General features: G+C 33.3%; 1 protein-coding gene across 1 annotated transcript in view; it reads right to left on the bottom strand.

Annotated features, from left to right (window-relative positions):
* The window catches only part of LOC115221006 (mucin-like protein), a 62,449-nt gene that overhangs the window by 5,636 nt on the left and 39,313 nt on the right, over nucleotides 1-17,500 (bottom strand). The window contains exons 17-29 of the mRNA XM_029791224.2: nucleotides 17,225-17,338; nucleotides 15,779-15,901; nucleotides 13,316-13,432; nucleotides 12,716-12,841; nucleotides 11,797-12,048; nucleotides 10,382-10,504; nucleotides 8,668-8,808; nucleotides 7,677-7,799; nucleotides 6,666-6,791; nucleotides 5,456-5,479; nucleotides 3,529-3,676; nucleotides 2,358-2,512; nucleotides 107-192 (exon numbers count right to left, since the gene is read on the bottom strand). Coding sequence (XP_029647084.1) covers nucleotides 107-192; nucleotides 2,358-2,512; nucleotides 3,529-3,676; nucleotides 5,456-5,479; nucleotides 6,666-6,791; nucleotides 7,677-7,799; nucleotides 8,668-8,808; nucleotides 10,382-10,504; nucleotides 11,797-12,048; nucleotides 12,716-12,841; nucleotides 13,316-13,432; nucleotides 15,779-15,901; nucleotides 17,225-17,338 — 1,658 coding nt within the window. The remainder of the gene's footprint in view (nucleotides 1-106; nucleotides 193-2,357; nucleotides 2,513-3,528; nucleotides 3,677-5,455; nucleotides 5,480-6,665; nucleotides 6,792-7,676; nucleotides 7,800-8,667; nucleotides 8,809-10,381; nucleotides 10,505-11,796; nucleotides 12,049-12,715; nucleotides 12,842-13,315; nucleotides 13,433-15,778; nucleotides 15,902-17,224; nucleotides 17,339-17,500) is intronic.

The following is a 17,500-nucleotide window of genomic DNA, read 5'->3' on the forward strand; positions in this document are numbered from 1 at the left end:
TGATTGTCTTATTCTATTTGACTGCTACACTAGAACACTGTTCTGTTAAAAGCAACACAGCTTAGTGCACACTGTTGCTTTGAATATATAAATATTGGATACTTACAACTTCTGTTTTATTTACTTTCTCCAAAACGCGTTTCCATCTTGAGTCGCTGAGATTTGTTGAACTTTGGTTTATCGAATCTGAAGCTGCAAAAATACGTAATTTTTGTGTTATAATATATATCTGTATTATAAGCACAATATACTTGCGTATATATATATATATATATATATATATATATACCAAATATATACGTTTTTATTATTATTTTGCAATTTACTTAATCATTGGTATATTATTGTTATTTTATTTTTAATATTTCTATTATATGTAATTTTCTAGATGGTGTAATTTAATCATTATTTTTGAATTTATAAAAGGTGTTTTTTTCTAATTTTTATATATATATTATAATTATATTTTGTAAAATTTGATTTAGTATTTCTAAATTGAATTTTTTCCTGTAACTTAGGAATTATATTCCCTCGAATAATTATATATATATATACGATGGAAACACCTAGCATCATAGTGTCATAATTTTTAAATATCTATAAAACCGTCAAATGCTTGTTTATTGTTATGTTTTTTAAATTTATTATTAGAGTTGCTAATTATATTTTGCAAAAATTGTTGTTTCTTTTCAGATATCATCAGAAAAAGGTAATTAAAATTCATTAAAAATGACAGGTCTATCCAACTTTCAAAGAGGTAAAATTGTTGGTGCTCGTATGGCAGGCGCTAGCGTAACGAAACCAGCCGAAATGTTTGCTATATCAAGAAGTACTGTCTCAAAAGTAACGACAGCCTTTAAGAAAGAGGGAAAAACCTCCTAGTCGAAGCAAAACTCCGGAAAAAAACTTAAACCTTCAGATAGGGACCGTCGGACTCTTACTCAAATTGTTAGAAAGGATCACAAAAGTACAGCTCCCTAAACTACTGAAGAGCTTAATGACCACCCCGAGAACCCAGATTCCACAAAAACTGTTCGCCGGGAGCTTCACAAACCGGATTTCACGAGAGGGTTGCAATCAGAAAACTACTACATTCAAAAACAAACGTTGTAAAGCATTTAGAGTGGAGCAAAAACCTAGAGAATTGATCCCTAGAGCAGTGGAAGAATGTTATTTTCTCGGACGAGTTATCCTTTACCGTATTTCCGACCACCGACCGAGTATACGTGTGGAGACAGCCAAAAGAAGCATTTGACCCAGACTGCCTTCTTCCAACTGTTAAACATGGAGAAGGATCTATGATGATCGGGGTTGGGAGCTGGATTTTGGAAATCCGCCGACCCAATGGTTTCCCTTGGCAGAATTAAATTCAAGACTATTTAAGCATTTTATCTGATGAAATTCATCCTATGTTTGTGGAACTGTTTCCGGACGGAAACGTAATCTTTCAGGATGATAATGTACCAATTCACACAACTAAAGTTGTTACTGAATGGCACGAGGAATATTCTAATGAAGTTGAACATCTTATCTGACCACCAGAGCCCCCATATCTCAATGTTATCGAATAATTATGGTGCATTATACAAAAAAACGTAAGGTGTCGATATCCTCCTCCATCATCACTACAAGAACTGGAGACTGTTTTAGCTGAAGAATGGACGAAAATTCCTTTGGAAACAATTCAAACTTTGTACGAGTCCATAGCTCGTAGAACTCAAGCCGTAATTACTGCCAAAGGCGGTCCTACCCCATATTAAAATAAATTTCTTTGAAATTTTAAGGTGTTTCCATTATTTTGTCCACCACATGTATATATATTCTCCATATATACTTTTTTATAAGTCACACTACTTTATACTTGATTTTAACCGAAATACTGGAGTGTGACATATACATGAATAAATACGGTATATATATATATATATATATATATATTTGTGTGTACGGATGGGTAACACACACACACACACACAGATTCACTCATTTACATAGCTAAAAATAGATATAAAGTCATATTGTGATAAATATTCATGTAAATATGATATGAGAAAGACGTAGATGCAGAAAAAGATCGAAGGGACTACAATCCGAAAAGGAAATCAATGTCCGAAATTTTCATTAACTCAATAGTACATTACGGCGTTACATTTGTTCCAACAGACAAGTATATTTTAATACATACTGTATTAAGCATTTATTCACATGTGCACACAGTATATTCGTGCATGCGCGCATATACACACATAAAGAAATCACAGAGAGAAGGAGTTATATTGGTCTACATAAGAAGTACTCCATCTGAATATCAGATACACGTATAATTATAAGCTGTGTGTGTTGATCTATATACTTACAAGTTCCTGGCATCGGATCCTCTCCTGCATCCGGACTGAACTCGGCCCAATTTCGAAGATATTTGGTACCTAGGAATTTTCCAAAGTAATATCTTCCTCGTCCTCTACCATTGAACGTTGACGATAGTGAACCAAATCCTTGTTGGACGTTGTAACTACAAGAGAAATAAAGAATTTTACAAAAGGAACAGCGGAGGTTGCACTGCAGTCTATGATTGATGTAGAGTTTTGGTTAATATACCCACGGAAACATAGAATAATTATGTTATTTGAATTCATTTTATTCTAAATCTTGTAACATGATTACCCCACCTCCATTCCATCCAAATGTTAGAAACAGAATACAAAATACTGTAAACGTTTTAATGTAGTGCCTAATGCTTCTTTAAAATTTTGGCACCAGACCAGCAATTCTTATGGGATGAGAAGTCGATCACATCGATCCCAGTGTTCAATTGTTCATTATTTTATCGCCCCACAAAAAAAAAAAAAGAAGTGAAGTCGACCTAGGCAGCATTTGATTTCAGAATGTAAAGAGCCAGAAGTATTGCCATTAAACGCTTTATCCGGCGCAGTAAAGATTCTGCTCTTGCCAACCGTCTAACACTACATCTAATTCTCTGTTAGACCTGTACAATACCACAGAAAAAAACATTCGTAAATGCCGACCACATTTTTATACCGTTTCTGGAAACGTAACATATTGCACTAAGTTGTGGCTTAGAAAAATGTTGGGGTCCGGCCAAATCAGTTGAATTTCAAATAAAAATCTCCCGTGGTATTTTATTTACGGCTCGGCATGGTCTGGGTTCAAATACTACCGTGATAAATACTTCAAGCAAAAAAGATAACTGAAAATTCTCAACGAATCCTAATGCTATTTTTGCTCAGAAAACAAGCGAGTGTGTCAAGCCCAAAATGTCATAGTATTCCTGTGACAGGTTACAAGATCAATTCCAAAAATGACAGTACAGATATAAGGTCTGTGGTAATTAAACAAAACAAATGAAGATTTAGTATGCGATCGCCCAAGTGCATTTACCACAACAAGGAATTAATGCAATAACGAGTCATTTTACTGTATTTAATCCACCGACAATTTATTGCTTCGTTACCTAAACTAGGCTGGAAAGATGGTTTTTCAATCAGAAATTGATGAAAATGTACTCACGGGTCGTAGTCCAATGTAGAAGTTAGCATTTCGTGGCGAGTGCGATAGCGTTTATAACCTCCGAAGCAGCAACACCAAACGCAGAAGATCATAATAACCAACCACACAAGCAATGCCATTATAACTCCAACTATGATATAAATCAATTCTGAAATACGATACAATTAAATTCATACGATATGCTGCTCGACTTAAGAATTCCAAAAATCTCGATATATATACATACATACATACATACATACATATATATATATATATATATATATATATATATTAACATATATAATATATATATATATATATATAAATATATAATATATATATATATATATATATATATAACATATAATATATATATATATATATATATATATATATAACATATAATATATATATTATATAACATATAATATATATATATATATATATATATATATAACATATAATATATATATATATATATATATATATATATATATAACATATAACATATATATATATATAACATATAACACATATATATATATATATATATATATATATATATAATAAATATTAGGGAATAAATCCAAATTTACAGGGAAAAATCAGATTTAGGATTGAATCCAATTTTATAGTAAAATATTATATTATATTAATTAGAGACAAAATTATAATACTATAATTTATAATTGTTAAATTTCTAAATTTATATAAATTATTTTATGTATTGGCTTAAGTCTTTCTTTGTTTGATTTCCATAATAGTGGTTTTGTCTCTAATTTGATATATAATATATATATATATATATATAATATATATATATATATATATAGTGTGTGAGTGTGTGTGTGTGTGAGTTTTGTGTGTGTGTAATGGATCTCCCATCGAAGACGACGTGTGAGAGTTCAGTTTTTTCTGAGTACGGCCATTCTCTCTAACCATTTTTGCTAGTTAGCCACCTTTTCACAAATTCACAAGGAGGTAGCACTTTAGTCTCCACTCTTACTTTCCTTTCCAAGTTGAACTTATAAAAGTGGATGAGAGTTTGAGCAAAGTGGGAGGTGTCTGTCCCCAATCCTTACAGCCTCGTCCACCACACCAACACTTCCGCAATAGCGACTAAGCAGAGGAGTATCGTCTGCTCTGCCTCAGTCCTTTCTACAATAGGCACGAAGTCCGGATGTTCTTTTTGAGGGGTCAAGAGGACTAGTCGATTACATCGATCCTAATGATTAACTGGCACTTATCGCATCGATCTCAAGAGGATGACTGGTAGAATCCACCTCATGGGAATTTGAACGCAGATCGTAAAGCCAGGAGAAATGCTGTCTAGTAGTTTAACCAGCATACTAACAATTCTGCTAGCTTACTGCCTTAATAATTTATTATTATTATTATTATTATTATTATTATTATTATTAATAATAATAATATAATAATCCTTTCTACTAAAGGCATGAGCCTAAAATTTTGGGGGAGGGGATTAGTCGATTGCATCGATCCCAATTATTCACTGGTACTTAATTTATCGACCCCGAAAGGATGAAAGCAAAGTCGACTTCGACCGAAGCGACGGGCGAAATACCTATTTCTTTACTATTCACAAGGGGCTAAACACAAGAGCAGACAAACGGATTGTGTCGATTTCATCGACCCCAGTGCGTAACTGGTACTTAATTTATCGACCCCGAAAGGATGAAAGGCAAAATCGACCTTGGCGGAATTTGAACTCAGAACGTAACGGCAGACGAAATACGGCTACGCATTTCTGCCAGCTCGCCGCCTATAATAATAATCTCTTATCTTTCACTCGCCCTAAGTCGGTCGGTAAGTCATTGTAACGAACATACAGATTAAAAGTAAATAATAATAATAATAATAATAATAATAATAATAATAATAATAATAATAATAATAAAGAAACGATTATGAAAAGTATACTTACGCTCATCGAAATTCTCAGCAAGAGCTGTGGGGGAAAAAAAAACAAAAAATATTGTTTAAAATAAAATTATTCCTTGAAAGATTGAATAAATTAAATAATTAAATAAAGCATAAACAATGTAATTTGACTATACAAATTTTAAGATTTTTACTAATGCTTTAGTAGAATTTTAAGAAATCATTCTGGTTTTGAAGGAAAACCAATTTTTATATATGTTTGTGCGTTATATTATGTTCTTCATAAGCTGTTTTACTGAAAAACAAAATTCAGTGAGATACTATCGATTCAGTAACTTAAAATCCCGACCTGATAGCAATAAATGGATGTCATTTTCGTATAGTGTGTGTCAAAAAAAGAAGAAAAAGAAAAAAAACCCTCCTAGTTCAGGTCCAAATTTTTTGATAACTAAAATTTTTGCCGGGTGAGTGGTGATGGGGCTGTATAATCGTTCGACTTAGTAATATATTATTTAACATTCGGTAGGCAGAGAACATGCCCACTACCTCAGATGATTCAAATCAGAGTCTTGGGACATTTGACGATCTGGACATGTATTAAGAATAATTATGTCAGTGCAGCATTAATAAAATAATTTTTCGAATCGGTATACTGTTCAAGAAACTAGGTTGGACATGACAATTGTATACAAGGTTTGTATACAGAAAAAGGTAGTTGCTCCATCTAATGTCAGTTTATTAGCTAATACAGCATGTTTTTCTCTCTAATTGATAAATGTTGTTTGATGCAAAACCTGTATGTAATTTTCCCGATGGTTCTTAATTTGCCTGTTTACTAAATACAATCTATTAGCTGACAATCCAGACCAATCATGTCTTAATTCTTATGAAACCGAAGTAAAATACTATTTCTAGATGCTCACTGAAATATCGAAAAGTAATTAGGCTTAATTTTTGTATGTCTTAAACAAATTCAAGTGGGAAATATGGAAACGCAACAAGAATACTTTTTCCTAAGACACTATTTAAAATAAAAATATGCTGATAAGTCAATGAGCCGAAGGGAATTTTCTACTTCATTTGTTGACATATATATATATGTGTGTTATATTTAGCCTATGAATCTCTGCGTTAGATGTGTGTTAGAGAGTGGCAGAGAGTAAAAGCAATATGTTGATAGATGCAGAGAAATATTAGAGGAGAGGAAGTAAGGAAAATGTTTGTGATGGACAGAGAAGAAATATATTACTTACCTGTACAGTTGAATCCATCTCCCGTCCAACCTGTCTTACACGTACAATTATAACTTCCTAAATTGTTCGTGCATTCACCGTGAATTGAACAGTTTTTATATTCTTTCCTTTCGCACTCGTTGATATCTACAAGATAATTACAAAAGCATAAATAACCACATATAAACAGAGACTAGTATTTGCATTCGTTATGTTCATTTGTTAATATTTGTTTCGTCTTAGATTATGCCTAATCAAGCCTATACCCAAACTAGTAATATACAGAATTACTTTATTCAAATTCTCCCTCGCGTTTTAGACGGTACAGCATGATTTAAAGGAGATTTATCTGCTGTCTCTAACAGATAGATAAAGTATTTAAAAAAATATTTTCTTTCTTGATTAATTAATTTCGTTTTTCTGTTTCAGTTATAACTGAAACATAATAAATGCACAAACAAATTGTAATAAACTATAATTCTAACATTTCGCAACGTCAGAATTTATTTGCACGGCTAATCAGACAAACAAACACATATTTTCTACCGCACACTAGACTAATAGGGAATGTCTTTGGCACAATCCACCGTATTGTAAGCCTTATTATATTAATGGGTGGTCGTGATAATGTGACAATCATATAAACAATGTAATTTGACTATACACATTTTAAGATTTGCATAGTCAAATTACATTGTTATGATTTATTTCCTACGAATTTCCGATTGGATGATTTTCGTGAGTGTTGAAACTCAAGAAGATCGTAAACCAAGTTCCAGCAATAATCCACCATCTTACGATAGTCACATCTGCTTTGATACATTTGTTCCATTGATTTTATATCCTGATCGAAATGTTTTCGCTACTCCTCACTTGTGTCACCAAGACTTTTATGGAATTTATCAAGGCGACTTTTTCATACTTCCTCCCAACTTTCATATATTCCCCACCATCTTGTCAAGTATTTACCCTACTACCTTGTGGATTCAGACTAAAAACCAGAAGAAACGTAAGATTTGTAATCGTACTTACCTTTACAAGTGAAACCGTCTCCTTCAAATCCATCTTTACAAGTACAAGTATAATTTTCGTTCAAGCTAGAACATATGGCATTTACGGAACAAACGTTTTGGTTGATTATGCACATGTCATCACCTTTGTACGAGATAAAAATATGTTCATTAGATATAGGCTAATTAAATTAAAATTCGTACTGTTTCGCAAGATTGAATTTCATAAACTAAACCCTATATTAAACCCATCTAGTCTCGATTCTCCGGGATGATTTAATCGACCCGTACACAACGGGTAGTTAATTTATCAAAGCCGGTACAAAGAAAGATAAAGCTGAATCGGGCCAGATGTCATTTTTTTCATATTTATCATTAATATTTTACTTTTACTTGTTTCAATCATTAGACTACGGCTATCCTAGAGCAATGCCTTGAGAAATTGTTAGTCGATCGAAAATCCTATGATGCCGGGTTTGATGTAACTGACTTACCCTCTTCTCCCAAACTACTGGACCTGTGCCAAAATTTGTAACAAAGACAAGTGAACAAAGATAACTCACTGGTGTTTTAAAAATCTATTCCGCATTGGTGTACTCCAGGAGTCAGTCTGTTATTCTACCGGGTGCTCTTCCCTTACGCCGTGCACCCAGTTTTTGTAAAAAAGACTGTTACCCTATTGCTTTCTGTCTTCAGACTAAAAACCAGTGTTTCAATCACTAGACTCCGGCCATCCTAGAGCAATGCCTTGAATAATTGTTAGTCAATCGAATCGACCACGGTACTGGGGTTGATGTAACCGACTTAGCCTCTTTTCCCTAACTGCTGGGCCTACACCAAAATTTGAAGCTAATATGATTTCTAAAATATATTTAATATTACAAACTTTGTTTAGATCGTTACTGTTAAGTGAAACGAAACAGGTATTTATCAACGTCGGAAAGGAGAAAGGAAAGATGATACTTAATAAAGGTAAGAAGATGAAGTAAATAAATAAAAATCAATGTACGTACCATGATATAAGCAAGAGACTCTGTCGTCTGCAATGTGGTAGCCTGGTCTGCATTTACAGGCGTAAGAACCGTCTGTGTCCTCGCAAATTTGGCTGCAGTTGTGCTTTACATTCGTTAATGTTTCATTACATTCGTTAATATCTGGCGTAGGAAAGGGATGTAGAAAGAGATGAAATAAAAATGGATAATAAACAAATTTCTAATAATACTTTTGTTAAGAAGCGAACGGTAAGTTAGAACATTCTCCTGCATGGTGATATCAGAAAATCAAATAATGCAATGTCAACAATAACCTCATTTATATATATATATATTATATATATATATATATATATATATATATATATATATATATTATATATATCATTTCGCCATGATAGATCGCTAGCCACTAAACCTTTTTTTAATTTTCTCTTCTTGTTTATTTCTGTGTTCCTTTCTGTTGAAGAGCGTAGGCTCGAAACGTAAAAGACTTTCTCACTTCCCGAGCGTTAAACTAATACATCTGTTTGTTGTTTACACACCCGTCTTCGTCTCTTGTTTCTTTGTAAATTCTCTCTCTATATATATTAGTTGAGTTCCTGAGTAACATCCTATATCTTCATCAGAGTCATGAATATGAAGTGCACTTCATTTTGGATAATTAGATGTTCAGAACGTAGGAAATTTTTTTCTAGTGCTACCTCTTTATTTCTTTTCATATATTTAGGTTTATATATTCGAGATAGTATAAAAAATAACCAAACTAGTTAAGTTTAATAAAAAAAAAAACTAAGTTTTAACATCGCATATGTAAATGTGTGTGTGCGTGTGTGTGTGTGTATGTATAGTATATATGTATATTAGGACAATCGATCTCAATATGCGGTTGGTACGTTATCAGCTTCGAAATGATGGAAGACGAATTTTGTCTTGAAGTTCGAACCAGAGTCCTGAGACAGTCAACCAATACCGCAAAGCAGTCAGTTTTATGGTTTACCCGATCCCTTAACTTGTCATCTTCACACAGATACACAAGCACACACGCACGCATACACACACACAAACACACACACACACAAACACACTTAAACACATGCACACACATACATACACACGTATGTGTATGTGTGTATGAATGAGTGCGTAAATTGGAGTTAAAAACTTCGGCTTTCCACAACACCATTCTACTTTCTTAAGGAATTAAAGACCTGATGGAACGGGCGATTACTTTTCTTGTTTTCCATTCCACCCCTGTCTTTCTTGTTCATTCTTCTCCTATCCATGCTCTCATTCTCTCTCTCTTTGTTTGTTTGTTTGTTTGTTTGTTTGTTTGTTTCTTGCTTTCTTACAGAATTGATTCGTTTCGCTGAGAAGAATGGTACAAATCCCTCAATGCATCACTCTCCCCGAAAATGGAAAAAGATTAAAAAGAGATAACAACTTGTTTTAATACAAGCATTTGGGGCTCCTAATAATAGATCAAAGGCACGGAATAGAAATTAAGTGAAATAACGGGTGATTTTGCTGCAATTTCTAACAGATCATTCGACCATATATATTGTTCCAAATAGATTCTTCTAAAAAGGATGGGTATAATGCCAAAGTATTGTATTACGAGAGGTAGGGTAGGGTTTATTTCTGACATAAATTTAGCTGCAAGACTACATCATATTTTCCAGTACTAGCTGAAAATTTCAAATTTGTTATACAACAAATGACAAATACAACTAACCGTCGCAGATGGAACCATTTCCTGAAAATCCTTTTTTACATGTGCATTTATAGCTTCCTATCGTGTTGGTACAAATAGCGTTTGCAGAACAGTGTGCTTTTCTCTCGGCACATTCATCAATGTCTGTTGATAAAGAAATGAAGATAAAAACTGACAGAAAAATTCAATAGCGGGAAATCATTCATAAAATTATATAAATACCAAACTTAAAGATATTCATATTCATAGAAATATTTTAAGAGCCGTTTCGTCACATTACCTGTACATACAAATATTATATATATATATAATCACCCCATGGATTTATATGGATAACACCATTCAAAATTCTGGTGCATCTAACTTAAGTACCATATTCATTTGAATCTAAATTTTGCTGAACTTATATATATATATATCACAAATATTTATTATATATTACGTACATTGTACATATTTATATCTTTTATCTTTTACATGCTTCAGACATTAGACTGCTGACATTGGAGACATCACCTTGAATTTAATCGAACGAATTGTCACCTGTACTTCTTTAAAGATTGCTACATATTTTGTTTTAATTCATTTACCGAATCACTAAGTTACGGGGACCTAAATAAACCAACGAATGTTGTAGAGTGGTGGTGAGTGACAAAAATACTGAGAACGCACACATTTATATACATACATGCATACACACACGCGCTCACACACACATATATATATATAAACACACACACACACACACATATATATATACTGTTGTGTCTGGGGAAAGTTATTATCTTCTAGTGCCTCATTATCTAACACATACACTGGTAAAGTATCCACTCATTTATTTATATATTTTCCTATTGAAAAGGTTGTAAGACGTAACGAAAATTTTAGGACAAATAAATAAGTAAATGAGTGGAAATTTTACCGGTGAGTGTGTTAAATAATAATGCACTAAAAGTGAATGACTCTTCCCAGACACAACAAAATATGCTTCAACAGACGAACTCACATAAAGAATCTTGCAAACCAAATCCCAAACATATATATATATATATATATATATATATATATATATGTACACACACACACACATACACTATATTTTATATATATATATATATATATATATATATATATATATATATATATATATATATATATATATATATATATATATATATATATATGTATATATATATGTCTGTAAATACAATAAGAGACTACAATACAATGTGAATAATATATAGTCTAATGACTAATTCGTTTTTGTGCTAGGCCACTGGTAATAATAATTTCTTATTACCCTATTATTATTTATATATATATATCTGTATGTATATATTCACAGGGCAATGTTTACTAAAAATATGCATCGAAATATGAAATCCTTAAAGCCGTAAATTACGAAAGACTATGAAAATTTCATTGGATCTACGTACCTACACATCTGGTATCAGTCGTCTTACTATAACCAGCGATACATTTGCAATAATATGATCCAAATACATTTTCGCATGTAGTTGTATTAAGATCGCACACACTGCTTGATAATAGACATTCATTGATATCTATAGAACAGTTGTCTCCTTTCTTACCGCTTTCACAAACACAGCCGTTTATTTTATCACAAGCCACACATAAAGGGTGGCATGTTTTGTTGCAATTTTTTCCATAATTCTCCTTCGGACAATCTGTAAGGAAAGAATAGAAATTTAATAGCGTATCAATTTTGAGACGATAAATTTTTAGAGGCGTTCGACACCATGTAATCAATTTTATGCGTGAAATGAATCTATAAATCGCCTTGAGGTAGTGGTAAAGAGTAATTAAGATAATTCTCATTAAACCCTTTCATGCCTTACGTTTTGGCGCGTAAAATAAAGTTCAAAGCCTTAGTAAATAAATAAATAACGCAAACCTAAATTTAGGTTTAAAATGTTTAGACGAATTTCTGTTTCTCTTGCTCTCTTGTCGTAATCTATAAAGGGTTACATTTTCGATTCAACATCAGGTACATCGAAAACTGACGTTGTGTCATGCTATTGTTCTCAAATGGAGTAAAATTAATATTATGCTGGTGACGATTTCGACTCATCGTATTGATGTTTGTTTCTTTGGTATAAAGAAATAGGACGTTGTATTGAGAAGACAGTTTCTCTTGTGCTAGCTTGCCGTGAGAAACACAGATCTCTGAGGTTAATGACTTAGTGATATGCTCCGTATGGAAAACAACAATTAAATACTTTGGAAGATATTTTCAATGTTGGGGGTTCTACTCCAGAGTTATGAATCACTGGAATCTACCTTATGTAGTTGAAAAACAAAACAAAGAAACAAAAAGACATAGAAAATACTTACCGGCACAAGTTTTTTCACTTTTATCATAAATGTATCCCTCACTACACTCACATTTGTAGCTAGGGTCGGTGTTAACACAGGTAGCATTTCCACATATTCCCGAGTATTTTGAACATTCGTCAGTATCTGCATTTAAAACAAAGAGTAAATTTATTTCAGATACTTTTTAATCAAAGGAGGAAGGTCAGCACCCATCATCATTTGAAGGCTACCGGAGACCTGTACCTATGGTGTTACAACAGAGTGGACTTAAGGAACCCATGAACCTGGTAGTAGTAAATCGGGTGACACATTAACGCTACAACCGAAGATCAGACCAGACGACATATCATTTCTGCGCACTGCTATCTCCTGTTGTTTATTGATCTTTAACCTTTATTGAGTACACATATAACTGAAGACGCTCAAGCCATGGATAGTCCATCATATATTTGAACGCAGTGAATCAAGCTTTGCATTCTCCAATATGTAGCATTTTTACGCATTGTAGTCAAAAGGGAAGGACATCTGGCTTCTATTTTTGATCAGTAAAGGTATTCTTCGTTTGTTACTTGCCTAGTAAATATTTTATTTATAAAATATATTAGTGACATATCTTACCGAAGCATCCTGTAGAATTCATATCATAACCCGAATCACAAAAACACGTTGTTATGTTTGACGCATTAATCATACATCCATGGAAAGCAGAGCAGCTACTACAGTTCAATGATGCATCTGAAAAGAAAATTGCAATAAGATTCAATTTATAATCAACGGTATAATTTCGTGACACTGAATACAATGTTTATTAGAATCGAGGAAAAAAATACTTAAAATTGAAGTATTTTATTATATTATAAAAATCCGTTACAATAGCTCGAATTATTGTTGTTGTTCGTTGTGCTTTTAGCGTCTTTGATAATATAAGGCAACTCTGATCTATTTATATATAAGTACATGCCTGATTACCATTAAAGGAAAACCACAAATTTAATTTGAAATGAGACACTCAGTATCATAAGATGAAGTATAGTACGTGTGTGTGCGCATGTTTATATAGAGAAAGAATATATGTGACATAATACATATGGATATGTATATGCGTATTCATAATATATGCAGATTTTGGTAAACATATATTTGTGTGTTTTGTCTGTGTCTGTCCCTCCACCATCCCTTTACAACCGATCTTGGTGTGTTTACGTCCCCGTAATGTAGCGGTTCGGCAAAAGATACCGATAGAATAAGTACCAGACTTACAAATATGTTCAAGGCTCGATTTCTTCGATTAATAGGTGGCTACATTACGGGGACGTAAACACACCAAGATCGGTTGTAAAGGGATGGTGGAGGGACAGACACAGACAAAACACACAAATATCTATCTATATATCTATCAATATATATATATATATACATATCATTAATTAATCAATATCAGGGTAGCAAAAAATTCAAGAGAAATTTTTCGCCACCAGCGGTCCAGTGAGAACGAAAAATTAATTGATTAATTAATGATTTTTTGGCTAATTCTGAAATTAGATCAGCAGCTTATATTTGCTGCTGAGAAGTTGGCGCGGTGACGGTAGATTTTGAAAATTTAGAATATATATTCTCGAGGCGTCGATGCTGTCGCCTCATGGATATATATTTCCCTAGCTTCTTTGCTGACGAGACAGGCCAGTAGCAAATAGATTTAATTTAATTTAATTTAATCGGTTTGCCAATATGTATGTCGAAACCATGCATAATCCAAAGATGATAAGGGTTATGTTTTTATTTTCCTTTGGTTTCTGAATTACAACTATTTAGCGGTTTGAGTTTAGCTGCTCTTTCTAGTGGGTTGAATGGCCTATCAAGGCCATTTCTTAATATTGTTGAATGTATATTATATAGTCTTTTGACTATTTTTTCTTTCTCACTGGACCGCTGGTGGCGAAAGATTTCTCTTTAATTTTTTGCTACCCTGATATATATATATATATATATATATATATATATATATATATATATATATATATATATATATATATATATATATATATATACGTATATGTACATACATCTATGCGTATATATATATGCATATGTGGGCACAGGACGTCATGACATGTCTTCAACAAAAAATACGAAGTACGAATTCATGCAATATGAACTGTATATTATTTATATTTTTATATGATTGAATGCAATGCATCCACTTCCAGGTAAGTTTTGTCTTAATTCTGATGCGCACTCTATACGATCTTTTTGCACTTTCTTTTTTCTCTCTTTCCCTTTCTTATTCGTTTACCTCCTCTCTTCCCACTATTCCATCTTATTACTTCGTCACTCTCTCTCTCTCCCTCCTTGCTCACGTGGCTCCCACTTGACGATCGGCCATCTTTCTTCCTTCTCCAAAATTGTGTTTCTTTCTTTCTCTTCGTTGTAGCTGGAACTTAGGAACACGTGTACTTGTCTGTCTCCTGTCCAAGCTTGATTTACGCGTTCGCCACCACAACCTCGTTTAGGCTTAGCAACCCTTCCTGTTTGTTTTTACTGTCCTGTTTCTGTTACCAATTTCGACCCTTCGCAAAATCCCAAATTTTATTTAATTTGCTATGCGGAGCAACTATTTTATCGAAAGCGTATATTGTTGTTAAATGGTCGAAATACGAGAGTAGAAAAACAGCCAACAACTGATGAAGGATCACTCTTTATGTTGTTTGTCTTGTTTTCCATTTGTGTCTCTCGTTGTTCGAAAAATTAGTTCATATTCCATATACTCCTACTTCGTATTTTTTGTTGTACACCTTTCATAACGTTCTGTACCCACTTATGTATGTATATATATATATAGGTGCCACGTAATGGAACTGAACCTAGCACCATGTGGTTGAGAATCTAGCTACTTACCATACAGCCACGAATGCGCCAATAATATATAAATGAATAAACGAATAAATAATTATGGTAGCTTGTTCGGAAATATTTTGGAAATGGACACACACACACACACACACACACACACACACACACACATATTTATATACACATAGGCGGTGGTGGGAAATAATAGATGTGTAAAAATTCGTGGCTTACCTTTGTCACATGTCTTGCCATCTGCATTCAGTGCATAACCAGGGCGACAACTACAGCTGTATGACCCGTTGGTATTCGCGCAATTGTGCTGGCAGTCATTTTGTTCTTTGCACTCGTCTAAATCTGTAGCGAAAATAATATTGTGCCGTTACTGTTTCATATAAAATATTAAATTGATTAAATATTCTTAGGGTAGGCATGAATTAATGAAAGAATAAACTAATATCACAGTTTGTTAGACATGAGAAATTGTACCTCACCGAAACCAAAACTGGGTCCAGCTGGTTTCATTGTATAAAAGTTGTTTAATTTATAATTTCATTAACGCTGAAACTAATTTATTTTATCCTCCAAAAAGTTAGTTCTTGGATATCATTTATGAGAGTTCTAAGACAAAATCCCAGCAGTATTAACATCACGTGAATCTCGTCTTAGTTGTATGACTTGCTAGAAATAGTAGTCAAATCTTGCTCTAATTAGACTTCACGAGTCTCAAACTTTTGGTATCAGTTTCTACAATTTCGCTCCATTATCTTCCTAGGTCTCTTTCTCTCTTCTCGAAGAGAAGATATTATTTTGAGTGATCTGTTCTTTTATTTTACTGCTGTTACACTCCATACTTATCATATTTATCACGCTGCATTTTATATATAAATCCTTACTAATATCTCAGTTCACCTGCACGCCATCGACATGAAAGCTAACGATCACACATCCAGTGGAGCATGCTCTCAAAACCTCCTGTATTCGTACTCCAACACCGTCAATCCTTTCATAGAAAGGAAATATGTACCTGAAATTTCTCCTCATTCTTATTTTGGCTACTTTCATTTGGGGACAGCAGCCTCCAGTGCTATGTCATAAAACGAACCGAAGCTACTACTACTACTACTACTACTACTACTACTACTACTACTACTACTACTACTACTGCTGCTGCTGCTGCTGCTGCTACTACTACTACTACTACTACTACCACTGCCGCCACCACCACCACCACCACCGCCGCCGCCACCCCCACCTCCATTTCTACTAAGTAAACCTTCCCGGAATTTAAAGCGTATATACTTATTCGGAGTAACTAGACCGGAACGTCTCTCAAATACAAAGTCAACCTGGAATTACATAAAAACTAGCTTACGCCCAAAGTTTGCACTTTGTACACTGCATGGAATCCCTACCAACTTTTTTTTCTGCATAAGAAGCACAGACATAAAATATTAGTCTTTGTTAATTATACCTTAAGGTTTTACTATTCCGTGTTTTATTTGCATGCCTGCATTTCTTCAAATATTGTTTACATTCGGCTATAAAGACTAGTTAACAGAATGCAGCATTTACTACAGACAGTCGGTCATACACTGATGTGTATGTATGTATGTATGTATGTAATCTGTTCGGTTTACCTCACTAATTACAATTAATCGTAAAATATTTGTAAAATACCTGTACAATTGTCGCCATTCCTAATATAACCAGGGTTACACGAGCAAGAGTAACTTCCTTGGGTATTAATACAGTTTTGTTCGCATGGTGACTGTGTAAGACATTCGTTGATCTCTGTTGAGAGAAAATATAACATACACATGTGCATATCTGTGAATATATGTGTACAAATACATACATACATACATACATACATACATACATACAAGCATACATACATACATACATACATACATACACACATATATACATACATACATACAAGCATACATACAA

The sequence above is a fragment of the Octopus sinensis genome, linkage group LG17 (assembly GCF_006345805.1).
Source record: "Octopus sinensis linkage group LG17, ASM634580v1, whole genome shotgun sequence".
NCBI classification, from domain to species: Eukaryota; Metazoa; Mollusca; class Cephalopoda; order Octopoda; family Octopodidae; genus Octopus; species Octopus sinensis.